Here is a 14,747-nt window from a genome sequence, read left to right as displayed (position 1 = left end):
CCCCTATGCTGAGATCATCCATGATGCACTGGAGAACAGCCCATTGAAAAGGATCGCCTTGCTGCTGGGTTGTTTTCATACATTCATGAATTTACTTGGAGCAATATAGGTACTCTAATGCAAGGGACAGGATTTAAAGACATCCTAGAATCTGTGTATGGTGAAAATGTTGTGCTTAAGTTCACTTGAAAGTCACCTGCTGGTAGACAAGTGTCTAAACCAAATGATTGTATCAGATGTGCTGCATGATAATCCCCAATTTCAGACATTGATGGATGAATCTGAAGATGTGTACTCTTCTTTGATGGTAGGGGGAACAACATTGGAGAGTATTGAGACATCTGATATATTGGGCAAGATCAAGCTAGAACTTGAAGATGTTGAGAGTGGCCAGAGCGTTGATCATGGAAGATCGCACCGGATGTTGGTCCATGTACCTAAGTGCTGTTGCTGACTGCCTTCCAATTTTTGCTGCAGCTGGACATTACAACTACTTGACATCGGCATATCTCTACATTCAAGAGATGAACTTGAAACCAAACATCCAGACGTTTTCCAGAAACTCTCCAATGACTTCCATATCATTCGCCGCAGTAATCAGTTTTGGGCAGGCCTAAGTTCAGATCTAGTAATCGAACAGACGTTAATGAGATCACTGAAGAGTACTGGAGGCTTAACACGTGAAGCGGTAGGCCTGTGAACGAAGAGCAGCGATCACCATGGATGATGTCAACACCCATAACATCTGAGTATAACAATGCCATGCAGGAATTCAATCGCCTCTCCTACTCTACAAGTGAACAGCATAAAGAGTCAGCTGAATCAAGGATCAATAGAGATACATTAGACTTATCCAAATTAAGTTCAAAGTTGGATACTTACTCACACTTCTCTTCAGACCCTTCCTTAAGAAATGTTGCGAATGGTGTAGTGGCCGATGCCGATGTTAATGTTCATGAGTATGAGTCAGTTGGTATGGCAATTGTAGCCAAAATGCATGACCAACCAGTCTTTAAAGTATCATTCAAGCGCAAAGACAAGAAAAAAACCCTTGGAGATTCGTCTGCTGTACCAATTGCTCCAGATCAGACCATTGACCCGCCCTCTTATTTCAACGGTTTGTAGTAGTGTCGCAAACAGGAGAGCTTTCAATGCAAGAGGTTATGGATTACGACCTCATTACATTTCCTCCCACCTTGTTTGATGCTAGAAACATTTTCCGAGAAGCAGATGAGCCTCAAATAGCAACCATTATCACTGAACATTCAAGCAACGTGACGTCAGGTGATTACGAAGTCCTCAAAGAGTCTTATCCAATTACTGATCATTACGCCCTTGATGGCGGTTCCTTGTTGCATCGAAAGTACCATGGAAAACTGGAGACAGTTATGGGTTGATTACACAGTCATATGCAGACTTCACTGTTTTCCATTATATGAATTGGCAACTGTGGTCTTTGATGGGTATGGTGGAGGTCCATCCATCAAAGACAATACACACCAACGACTCAACAACCATTCTCCCAAACCAGCCAAGGCAAATCATTGAGGAGTTTGGTAACAAAGCTATATCTGTTATGTTTGGCAGCAATGGGGAGAGTTCACTTGCAACCCTGCGCTACAAAATATTTGTCAAGAAGATAACATCTGCAAAATAGTTTGTCACTCCTGAACGTTGCCTCCTACTGCATCGGCCACCAAATGTCACTGCCTCGGAGTTTACTACCAGATTATGGTGCATTGGGGACTAACAATGGTATGGATGTCTTGGACTGGGGGTGGAAAATAGACAGCAATGAGATGGTTCCGATCATGACTGACATGAAGGCTGCCCCTGATAACCTACTCAAAATGATCCACTGTAATTGCAAAAACTGCCCACCTCGCTGCAGCTGCCAAAGATATACGGACTACCATGTCATGCTGGATGTGGTCCCTGCCAAATTGACTCATGTAACAACCCACACAGCAATCAAATAGTTATGGAAGATGAGATGGAGAGTGAAAATGATGTACTATAGCCAATTAACTCAATTAAAATGATCAGCATTTTAGTCCTGCCTGAGTAAGGGACGCCATATGATATTGACAATGAAGGCTTCTAGTAAAACATCATCATCATGTGCCTATATGTATGACTGAGTATACAAAAAATTGTATGAACTCTTTATGCCTATTATGTCAGAGTCTACATAATATTGTATGAACGCTCTATACCAATTATGTCCGAGTCTACATAATATTGTATGAACTCTTTTCCAAATTAGACTCTTTGTAAGCCAATGGGATTACGCCTACCTAATTTTGACTAGCCAATTTATGACAGCCAACATTTGACCTGCCTATTGTGTCTCACCAATATTGACTTTTATATTATCATTGCTGAAATTGGGCAATCTATTTCAGCTTAACTAGGAGACTTGTCTCAGTACTCCTGCATAGGGATGGTAGGGATATCAACCAACCAACCAACGATCGCACTGCATTTTTTTCCGACTCCATCAGTGCTGGCAACTTTGTAGCTGTTGTCTTTACCCACTGGGAAGTACTTGTTAGATAATATAAATACAGTTCAAGTCATTTTAAGGTTTTTCTCACTTTACCAACCAATCACACGTCACTACCAACCTCAAACAACAGGTAATATATACAGTATAAAACAATTTTGGCGACCATATTGGATGCCAAATTTACTAGTAATTTTTTGGTTGGACCTCCAAACATGGGTGTAGATACTAAAATGTCAACTTTCAATAGATCATTATTGCGTTAAAAACTATCACCTAAATTCCAGATTTTAGGCAGCCATTTTGGATTTATAGCTTGCTTATCTGATTAATCTGAAATATTTTTGTTAGTCAAAGAGGAATCCTTGAAACAAAAAACATGGGTGTAGACACCAAAATTGCAACTCATGGGTGAAAAATAAGTAAATTATAAGGTTGTTTTTTTTGCGGCCATTTTGGACGCCATCTTGGATTTCTAGGTTATCTGATCACTCTGCAATATTGGATGATCTCAGCATAGGGGCTGGTCAAATATGACTATTGGTGACAGGTTATATTTCATTGCCAAAGAAACTCCAATGCCCTGGCTCCAATGTGGAAAGAATACAGGTCTTATCCCCTGATTACATGTCTATCATAGGCAAAAACACAACAACAAGCGGGAGAGCGTGGGCGCAATGGTTAGGGTACTTGCCTTTAGTGCATGAGGTAATGGGTTCGATTCGGCGGTGGTGATTTGCTGGGATATTGACTTGGAGAAAAAAGTCTGAAATTAATTGGCAACATCTGTAGATTAAATTCAGACTTCCGCTCTCCCCATGGTTCATTTAGAATTGGGTAAATAAATCATGAAAGTACTCCGTCCTTCGGAGGGGACGTCAAGCCGTTGGTCCCGTGTGCAGAGAGCCATACCTGTACATATATCTCGCAGCCAGTTTCGAAAAGAGTAGGGTGTTAACCCCTGACTGTTCCTAACCCGTCCCGGTGTTCAAATAGACCCCAATGGAAATAAGCTTCAATAGAGGCTTTCTTGGGTTATCCAGGGTTGTCCAAACCGAACAAATCAAATCAAATCAAATCAAATCAACCAAGACTGACCCGGTGCTTGTTTCCTCTATGGATAGTGTGCATCATTCCTGGCCAATTAGGAGTTGCTTGTTTGAAGTTGATCAAGAGCTCCCATAAGATATCAATATCCTTATTGATGGAAATATATTGAATAAATCATTTATTAATAAAATAATGATTCCATTTTATTTGTTTGTTTGTTTTTAATTGTTTAATAAAACAGTTTTATAAAACATTAAAGAAAAAATTGCAATTTTGGCAAAATATATCAGAAATGGCAGCCATTTTAAAATTGAAGATGGATGCTATCACTTGGTGAAAGTTTCAATGGTCTCAATGGATTTGTTGAACTCACAAACATAGGGATAGACACCAAAATTATAGCTCTATGACAAGAAATAAGTGATTTATAGCAATTTTAAGGGTATCGGCGGCCATTTTGGACGCCATCTTGGATTTCTAGGTTATCTGATCACTCTGCAATATTTTTGTTGATCATAATGAAATCATTGACCCCCAAAACATGGGTTTAGACACCAAAATTCCAACTCTGTGGTGAAAAATAAATGAATTATAGTAATTTTAAGATTTTTTGGCGGCCATTTTGGACGCCATCTTGGAAAACCACTTTCCGGTAGCCCGATTTTTTGGGACTTTTTTTCTGTTATTCCTGAGGTCCCATAGTACCAAAATCAGTTTAAAAACCTTTTGTTGCAATTTTTTTGACGTAACCCCCCTTATTTTCATATGTTCCCTCGTCTATATCTCATCTTCATCGTTATAACACTAGGGGTAGCAATTTTAACTTCCAAGTTCCAAAAATCAAAACAGCAGATTCTGCTTCCTTTTTTACAATGCAATCCATGATTGGAACAAACTACCCGAAAATGTAAAATTGTGCAATATAAAATCAAGGTTTAAAAAAGATGCTAAAATTATCCTCTTAGACCACATGGTTATATAGTTTTTAATATTGTAATTTAGGTGTTTCATGTTTTAAAGAGTTGTAATATATATATATTTTCATTGTTATTTATAAGGACCCTTTGGAAATAAGTCTCTGACTTTAAGGGATATCCTTGGCGTATTATCGTGTCAATTTTTATGTTTTAATTTGTATTTTATAATAACTATGTTCTTGTATTTATGTTGCAATATGTTATTTGACTCTTACGACGATATGCTTAATAAACTCAAATCAAAGTACCGTACGCGTAAAAAGTAGCACTATCAATGGCGAGGATTTCCCAGTGACCAATCCCGGTGGTAGTAAGATTCACTCAAAGTTGGTTTCACAAATACAAGCTTTTCTGTATGTCCTTGATGATCTTCTTATAATAAGAGGGTATTAGTATAACCGTGTACACATCAAAAAATAGCAATATCAATGGGGAGGATTTACCAGTGACCAATCTCGATGGTAGTAAAATTCACTCAAAGTTGGTCTCACAAGTACTAGCTGTTCTTCGGTTATTGCCAAAACATAAATGACGTGTACTGCTCGCTAAAACGCTTTACTGCAAACGACAGGCGTAGTGTATATATTGGTTGATGTATTGTCTATTGTTGAAGGAACAAGTATCATCTGTAACATTTAAATCCTGTATACTAATTCTTCATACAAATGACACTTCTCACACTTATAGCTTAGTGCGAAACAGGCGTGGCAGCTCCTCACGATAATGGCTAACTGCGAAACATGGGCGTGACAGCTCCTCACGCTTATGGCTAACAGCGAAACACGGGCCTGGCAGCTCCTCAAGCTTATGGCTAACTGCGAAACACGGGCGTGGCAGCTCCTCACGCTTATGGCTAACTGCAAAACACGGGCGTGGCAGCTCCTCACGCTTATGGCTAACTGCAAAACATAGGTGTGGCAGCTCCTTATGCTTATGGCTAACTGCGAAACATGGGCATGGCAGCTCCTTATGGCTAACTGCGAAACACGGATGTGGCAGCTCCTTATGCTTATGGCTAACTGCGAAACATGGGCATGGCAGCTCCTTATGGCTAACTGCTTATGGCTAATGGCTGCGAAATACGGGCGTGGCAGCTCCTCACAATAATGGCTAACTGCGAATCACGGGCGTGACAGCTAGTAGATAATAGTTATTAGTATCGTCAATCTGTTGTTGAAGTCAAAAGTAACTCTGCGCTAGCAACATTTAAATGCTGTATAATTTCATCTTTCGTCACCATACATAACAACTCAGCTCCTCTAACGCTTCTGGCTGACTGCGAAACACAGGTGTGGCAGCCAGTGTATAGCCTATAGTAATTAGTATACTCTGTCTATGGCTGAAGTAAGAATCAATTCTACACAACCAGCAACATAAAAATCCTGTCTATCCCGTCTTCTCCTCTAGTCACCTACAAAACAACTCTGTTCCTCTCACCCACGGCTCACGTGACTACAACGCATATGTGTAGCAACAATTACATATGACAATTTGTATTACATTCGTAATCCTCATGTCCTCTTGCCAATGGTTGAAACAAGCAGTGATTGCTCACCAGCAACTTACTCTGTTTTATTCATGTGTAGCATTCCTATTCAGTAACAATCCGCTGCAGCTCTGTTTCTGAGCATGCGTCATACTACGCTTGTGATTTGCAGCTCTGTTCCTGAGCATGCGGGATATTTCACTACTTTGTGGTACTTCTTCGTAATCCCCTTGTTCTCTTGTGTTTATGGTTGAAATAAGCAGTGACTGCCCACCAGCAACTTACTCTCTTTTTATTAATGTATAGCATTCATATTCCGTAACAATCTATTGCAGTTCTGAGCATGTGTGATATTACGCTCTGTGATTTGCAGTTCTGTTCCTGAGCATGTGTGATATTACACTACTTTGTGATACTTCTTCGTAATCCCCTTGTCCCCTTGTGTTTATGGTTTAAAAGCGGTGACGCCCACCAGCAACCTACTATGTTTTAATCATATATATGGCAATCATATTCCAAAACAATCCATTGCATCTCTTGTTACCGAGCATGCGTCATATTACGCTTGTGATTTGCAGCTCTATTTCTGAGCATGCGTAATTTGCAGGAGAACAGTGTTGCCAGAATATTTTCAACTCAAATCATGCTTCAAATCACCGAGAAGTCAGCCAATTATTCTCCTATCCACTGGTTTCCATGGGACGAAAAATTACTGAAAATTACAGGACCAATGTTAAAAAGCTGTTTTTTATGGGACCAGCAAGGGTCAAAAGTTGTGAAGAAAATCTTCAAAATTACTTAATTGGGCCCAATTTTACCCTTTATCATTTGATTTGTACATGTAAAAAACCATAAAACATGGTGTAAATTACATTGGATATGATCCTGAAATCGATCCTTTATTAATTACCCTAATTGTGTTATAACGTTACTTTTAGCACCAATATCAAAGCTGAAATGGTATATCATTAAGGGTTCTGTGCAAGATCATATCTTCAATAGCTGCCCTATGTAGATAATTGATAATGTCTGCATTCTACACTGTGTATGTATCTAACGATATGTCACCTGGCAGCTATTGCATATAGGGCTGTCTCTCAATATCACTGTCAGGAGAAGTGAAGTAACAATTTATTGTTTTTTGCACATCATTGATCAGCACAGTTGAACAAAAGCATTTCAATTCGCATTGTTTTGTTTTGTTTTGAAAATATCCCTAACAAATCACAAAAATTTTGTTTGCACTAACTTTGCTCACACTATTCAGTCAAAATATATTTGCTTTTGCCTCCTCCCTATTCACATTACTTGCCATACAAAATATTTAAAAGTTAGAGAACTAGTTTGTACTTTTTTCGCAATTTTGCTCGTTAAAAATGATTTTGATTTGACTCACAATTTGATATTTTGCCCATCTCGTTGGAGGACTTCAATCACCATTCAACAACTCTTCCTATACCTTTGTACTGGAGGCAACCATTGTTAACCTGTTATGAATCCACACTTTTACAGCAGCGTATACACGAATGCAAGCGTGCATAATTTGTCATGCCTGGAACCTACGTACGTATTCACACTTACATGTTGAATTCAGTATTTTGGAGGTAGCAGCTATAAACATTGTTGTTTCATTCTATAGTTTTATTGCTGATATCAACAGAGAAATCACTGATCTTCTTGTAAGGTTGAGTGGCAATGACCAACTAGCATTCTTATAATCATGTGAATTAGACAATTTTAACTTGTTTTCTTTGTTGAAAGGGATTCAGTTATGTACAGGTGGACACATACTCACTGGTTGTCCTATCATGTTAAAAAAAATCAATATTGATCGCCCTGCCATGACCCAACCTCGGAGAGATGATCTTTTTAGTATGCTATAAGTACCATGACCCCAGTCTTACGTACCAAAACCTGCTCACCATACAGTAAAGAGTGACCATACGTTATTGATCATGTGCATTGATAATGGTAACTTTTTTAGTTTGGGTGCCAAACTGTCACAGAGGTATAAGTGCTTTAGTGTCATAGACCAGATAGGGAGGTCCTCTTTTGGGTTTATGCACTGAGCGAGCTTGCCTTTTTACCACAGGATCGTGGGTTTGAGGCTCGGCAGGACCAAGTGACTAGAAGATAGCTTTTGGAGAAAACCAAAATGGTCGATTAAAATATTCTATGATTGTTATATCAGCGAACTTGGGCACTTGATTACCTCTGTAGCGTGTGTATTGCATAAACACGAAAATGGGGTTCCGATTGGTTAATTAAATCTCGATATGAAACATTGGCACCTTGTTCGCTAACCAAGCCACATCGAATCATTCAACACGTAACCTGGCATGACAAGGAAAGTGCCAAAGTTTCCTAGTTTCAAGTTTTCTTGATTGAATCTCAATATGAAACATTGGCACCTTGTTCGCTAACCAAGCCACGTCGCATCATTCATCACGTGACCTGGCATGACGAGGAAAGTGCCAAAGTTTCTGAGTCTGCTTACCTATGGAGCCACCTCTTGTAATATATGGGCAAGAATGACTCGGCACCCTGTCTCTGGAATCTCTGTACCATCTTCTCTATAATGCTGATGGTCCTGGCGATCAGTTGCTCTGTTGTACATAGGGCAAGGTTACTGCCCGTTTGCTTGTTATGTAGATGTATCAAGTCATTAATGCAGATGGTTGGGTCGCTGTTGGATACATTGAAGCCACACCCTGAAATCAATTAAACAATAATGGTAAGGCAATAGAAACAAATTAGTTCGATCATTTGATCGACCATCGATGCTTGGTCAATCCTTATTATTTATGAAATTAATTCAATTGACTATTGTTAATTGTGATAATATGTATACATCCATATCAAAAGGATGCACTTGTCAGCTGCTACATGTGTCTCATTTCAAATAATAGATAGGAATAAATACCAGACTCGTATCAAGTGTAGGTCACTTCAAATGATCCCCAAGCCAAATTGTACAAGGAATATTCTCTGTATTCAAAAACCATGTGACTTGGGATGAGTGACTTGGGATGATTTGGAGACCTCCACTTAGAAAAAGAGGTTGGTATTTATTCCTAGCTATTATGTGAAATGAGACACATGTAGCAGCCGACAAGTGCATCATTTTGATATGGATGTACACATAATGTGAATTTTTACCTGTATTGATATTAACCAATATAAATTTAAATAGCATTAATTCTGCATGATTACTTAGTTATTAGTTCATTAATAACAAGCATCAAAGCAGCATCGGCGGTCGATCCAAAGATCGAACAAATTTGTTTCTGGTGCCTATTTAAAACAATTAGTCTTGATTACTTTTCCCAACCAATATGTTCTAGGGTTAAAGGAGCACTGTGATCCACAACCTCATCTCCCTAACTTACTCTAAAACAGATTTTTATACCATCAGAAACCTACATAATGTTTATATGTATAACATTTCTTGCAGATTAGGTCGTTTGACAAAGATATCGTCCAATTTGTATTTTCGGACTGTTGACAGCCGAAAAATACAACACAGTGGCATATGGGGCACTGTAATACAATCATGTAATTATGCGTAACTCATGATTTCAATGTCTGACTCAACTCAAATTTTGGATATAAGCTTTTTTTGTGGATAACTATTGGCCCATACAGCCACCATACCCAAAAAGAGGGTGCTAAAAATCATGAAATATCATTTTAAGGGTTGCAGTCATCTAGTAGACTTTCTTACCAGTTGTTTTTTGTTCACCCTTTGAACAGTGAACTTCAACGTACGTGGTACGAAAATTCTTGCCACCAGAGGTGATCGGTTTATTTGGGGCATCCCATTTTTTTCTGATTGTGTGGTTTGGCGATGTCTGAAAACCGGGGCACTAGCTTAACTGCCTTGCCTGTACCCATCTTCCAATTATGCCCCAGACCCAGGGGACCCCTTGTATTTCATCTTGTATATCACCCAGGTACACAAGCTTTTGTAAAGTAGTAAAATCACACACAAGAAACATGTACCGTATTCATTCCAATAAGCGCTCAGGGCGTTTAACAAAGTCATTTTGGGTGGGCGCTTCTTTTTACCTGGTTTACCAGGTTTTTTCGTAATGGGCGTCTATTAGTATTAGAGACGAATTTACGCATGTTACAAAAGGGTCCTTGACGTTCTAGTAGCTTTTCTGATGCAGAAAATGTATTACAATTTTACACAGAACTTGTAGTCCTCTCCGCTATTTCACTGTATCGACGTCGTATTGTTGGCTATCTGTCACTTCAACATTAATGGTACCCTTTAGCAAATTGAAAATACCCCGGATGGGCGCTTATTGAGGCATGGACGCTTATTGGAATGAATACGGTATTTGTTTTCATGCCATGAACAAGTAATTGTCATGTTCGCATGAAAAATTATCATGTTCTTTAAGTTTTCTTGTATGTGGATGATATACATGTTGAAAAACAAACGACCCCCACAAAAAAAAAGCTTATGGTGATGGACCATATAAATTTTCAATTTAAGTATATGCTCCAGGAGCATGTTTGACAAACATGCTCCTGGAGCATGTTTCTAATTCAAAGCTGTTCCTGTAGCATATACTTAAATTAAAAATATTTGTCAAACATGCTCCTGTACCAGGTGCAGGACCATATGGCCACGGTCATGGACCATATTATCGGGCCAAAATCGCACAAAAGCGTACTTACCAATAATAGCATGGAACATGCCATCCATCATACTGGAGTTGACAATGACTCCTCCAAGTTTAATGCTGTCGCTGAAATATATGTCATTGGGCCACTTCAACCGCAAATCTATTTCCTGTAAAGAAAAACAAACAAACAAATAAATAAATGTGTTATACTTTGATCAGCTCGTAATCGGCGGGCCTTATAACGTTGCGGATTAATATCAAAATATATTATTTTGATAATTGTCTCGCGACATCTCGCCAGAAGCATCACGAATTATTATTTCAAGTCCTATACTTTATCTACACACAAAATATAGACCAGACAGGTCAACTAATAGCACTCTTAACATGGGTCTACTTTTTGAAGTAGTGGTAAAAGCTGAGCATTTCCCACCTATTACGAGCTGATCAAACTATAGGTTTGATAACAAAACAAATTGACCCAAAAAGAAATCCAATTTTGAAGCATTTATGAACCGGTAACAAATTATACCTTCACTGGACTCGAATACGTAAGGGCATCTCTGGACTAATTCTAGTGACATCATTAGTGGTCAGTAGCCATGGGTCAGTGGAAATAGCATTATTATATAATATGAAGCTTCAATCTATACCACTCATTTTTTGTACTGAATGACGTTTAAATCAAACTGTTCAGTATTTTTACAAAACTGTTCAATAAATCTTGATACCCGCACGCTCATCATAATACCCAGAAGGCACGCATGGCACAAACTCAGTATTCACGTAGAGCATTCACAAACAGTGATTGAGACTAATTTTGGTACCGCACGACCCCCTCCGATCGTACAGTTCACCGACGCTCTGACTGCGTCAGGACAAACACCTAAGAATGAGACATGTAGGCACACCCCTTGCCTGATGGCTCTGATGCCTTTTCAGAGCCATATAGGCAAGGGCGGCCTACATGTCTTATTCTTAGGTCTTTGTCCTGAAGAAGTCTGAGCTACTCCAGACAAAAGCTTGACAGTTCCAATCTTGTCCGACGGCAAACCCGCTAAAAACTTCCTAATTGATACAATACAAACCTCATAACCAGGCAAAGTCCTGACAGCTTCAACTACTGCAGCTGAAGCAATATGCTGCAAGAATGGAAGCTTATCTGCTAACTCTGAGCCACCCGGGACCCTCACATGGAGAGAAAACATTGCACAACCGGCAGGGGCAATCCACTTGTTACCACCCCGTCCTGTGGAGAAACAACATATTGCAGTTGGAAGACATGACCTTACTCTTCCACACAGGGAGTGTGAATTTCAAATGGAATAGCTCATTCAGGGTCGTCTGCTATAAAATGGTCTATTCCAGTTGAAATCCATACACCCCCTATGGAAGACATGACCTTACTCTTCCACACAGGGGGTGTAGATTTCAAATGGAATAGCTCATTCAGGGTCGTCTGCTATAAAATGGTCTATTCCAGTTAAAATCCATACACCCCCTGTGGAAGAGATGACCTTACTCTTCCATACAGGGAGTGTGAATTTCAAATGGAATAGCTCTTTCAGGGTCGTCTGCTATAAAAATGGGCTAATCCAGTTGAAATCCATACACCCCATGGAAGACATGACCTTAATCTTCCATCCACACAGGGAGTGTAAATTTCAATGGGGTCACATGAATGGGCGACTCCATCCAAAATCTACATCCCCTGTGTGGGAGATTAAGGTCATGTCCGTCCATATGGGGTGTATGGATTTCATCTGGAATTGCCCAATGTGCTTGTATACATAAAGTGTTGGGTTTCACAGCCTAATACAGACCAGCATAAAGCAAGTGGTATGAACCCATTTGTATCACAGTTTTAATGCTATTTGTAAGTTTCAATTTACTAAACACCCCCCCGATAGAATGAAAACCTTCATAAACATTTACATGAATTCTGTTTTTCAACAGAGGTCTTGTTTATGTTTTCAGGGTTTAATTTTGGACAGCCAGTTTTGGTGAAAATGACGGGCACTTGTAAAATCCTAGCTAAGATCCTGCTGCACATTGTTAAACTTTATTACTTGACTTTCATAACTACTGAAGATCAAATTTGAGACCTCCGCTTGTGTTACGCTTACCTCGTCCTACAGTCATTCTTGTTGCTATGGAAACAGCACCCACATCTGCTGGTACCTTGAATAGAAATCTGAAACAAAGGAATGAGGCAATAGTAGCATCTGTTTTTCAAACATTTAATGCTCATTTCATATACTGGCATAAGGATCTAATGATAAATGAGGAAAATCCTGACTAACTTTGTGAGTCTTAATTTCCGTAAAATGTGCTGAGGCTAGTGGGTTTATACATGTGTGTAATTCACTATAAACAAATGTGCCTTGGCTCGAAACCCGTAATGGGTGGGGTCCAGTGGCTCGCCTTGGGTTTCAGAATTTTGGAATTTAAATCACACAACTTCCAGCCATCTTCTGTAGATAATACATGGTATAGTGTGTCTTGTCTAAAGTTGAATGTCAGATTTCTGCTAAATGTCAGATATTTAATATATTTTGAGTTTACCAACCCTTCAAACAAACACTCTCATGTGTTTTGGAAGCACCTCGGCATACAGCATCAAATGTACCCCGCAGTCACATTTTAGCTCGCTTCGTAGCGATCAAAAGGTGTCTTTGGGATTCGCTTCGTAGCGTCGATCAGGTACCTGTTTTGCCCGGCGTACCTGTTTTGCCCGGCGCTGTACAGCTAGCAAGTGATGATCAGGTTAGGGTTATGCATTGGTAATATACTAGTAATAGTAATAGTATTCCGTAAACAATAAGTATAATAAACAGATGGCTTTCTAGCACAACCACTTGTAGCATAGTGTGTAGTGCCTCGACTATGGATCGATAGGTTGCTGGTTCGAACCCCGGTCGATCCTTGGTAGAATTTTAAATCTAACTTGTTTCGTTTCTTTTTATAAAGTAAGAGGAAATAATAGTAGCCTATAAGTAACTCCAACGCAACGCAACACTAGTAAGCATTTCGTAAGGTGTGAAGAGGCACGCTTCATAGCGCTTGTTAGGTACCTGTCGGATATCGTGAAAGTGTTACAAGAGGCTGCCAAATGGCATAATACCTGGGTCTCTAGCTAGGTTAGATTACCCCCTCCCCCTCTTATCAGAGGCTATAGAGTATCCCTACCCTTCAAACACTGTCATGGTTGTTGGATGCACCTCAGCATACAGCACCAAATTACCTAGTACCTGGGTCTCTAGGTTAGCTTACCCCCTCCCCCTCTTATCAGAGGCTATTGAGTATACCTACCCTTCAAACACTGTCATGGTTGTAGGAAGCACCTCAGCATACAGCACCAAATTACCGAGAACCTGGGTCTCCAGGTTAGCTTACTCCCTCCCCCTCTTATCAGACGCTATTGAGTATACATACCCTTCAAACACTGTCATGGTTGTAGGAAGCACCTCAGCATACAGCACCAAATTACCTAGTACCTGGGTCTCTAGGTTAGCTTGATAAACAACCATATCAAAGGGCACATCATGAGAAGGGGTCTCATTGTAGACCAAAGGTAAAAGGTCAGGGGTCACTTCCTGCTTGATGTCAGAAGTCGAAGGACAGAATTCCAAGGTTACAGTTTTCCCAGGTAGTTTACCATCTTTGAGATCTGGCTGAAGGGCATCTACAAATTTCTGAAAGAAAGTACAAGAATTGGCAAAGTTGAAGTGAGCAAAGGCTTTCATTTTTCTTAGCAAAAAAAAGAAGTCCGAACTATTGCTTGCATAAATTTACATGTTAAGAGCATGCTAGTTATGAATTATGCAAAGCCCAAATATGAACGCGCTGTTCCAATGAATCTATATCAATCAACGGTGTTGTGAATCTTCGCCAAATTTAAGCCAAATTTAACAAAGTATTGCATCACGCTGTAGGGATAGATGTGACTCACTGAATTTTTAAGTGCACACCAGTCATGCAGTTGCGAAAACCGTGTCTCACGGTGCTTGCCCAACTGTGTGCACTGTGCATGTCATTCTAATGAATCTATATCAATCAACGATGTTGTGAATCTTCGCCAAATATAAGCC

The 14,747-nt window shown here is 39.6% G+C and overlaps 1 protein-coding gene across 3 annotated transcripts in view; it reads right to left on the bottom strand.

The window, feature by feature from the left end:
- Window positions 1-14,747, bottom strand: part of LOC140157417 (biotin--protein ligase-like) — a 110,053-nt gene that overhangs the window by 25,910 nt on the left and 69,396 nt on the right. For all 3 annotated transcript variants that reach the window (XM_072180605.1, XM_072180606.1, XM_072180607.1), the window contains 5 exons: window positions 14,092-14,351; window positions 12,783-12,850; window positions 11,745-11,905; window positions 10,709-10,823; window positions 8,517-8,730 (listed from right to left, as the gene is read on the bottom strand). In XM_072180605.1, the coding sequence (XP_072036706.1) occupies window positions 8,517-8,730; window positions 10,709-10,823; window positions 11,745-11,905; window positions 12,783-12,850; window positions 14,092-14,351 (818 nt within the window). The remainder of the gene's footprint in view (window positions 1-8,516; window positions 8,731-10,708; window positions 10,824-11,744; window positions 11,906-12,782; window positions 12,851-14,091; window positions 14,352-14,747) is intronic.

This window comes from Amphiura filiformis, chromosome 7 (genome assembly GCF_039555335.1).
Source record: "Amphiura filiformis chromosome 7, Afil_fr2py, whole genome shotgun sequence".
NCBI lineage: Eukaryota > Metazoa > Echinodermata > Ophiuroidea > Amphilepidida > Amphiuridae > Amphiura > Amphiura filiformis.
Note: the sequence above shows the minus strand (reverse complement) of the source record. Positions and strands in the feature narration are given on the sequence as shown.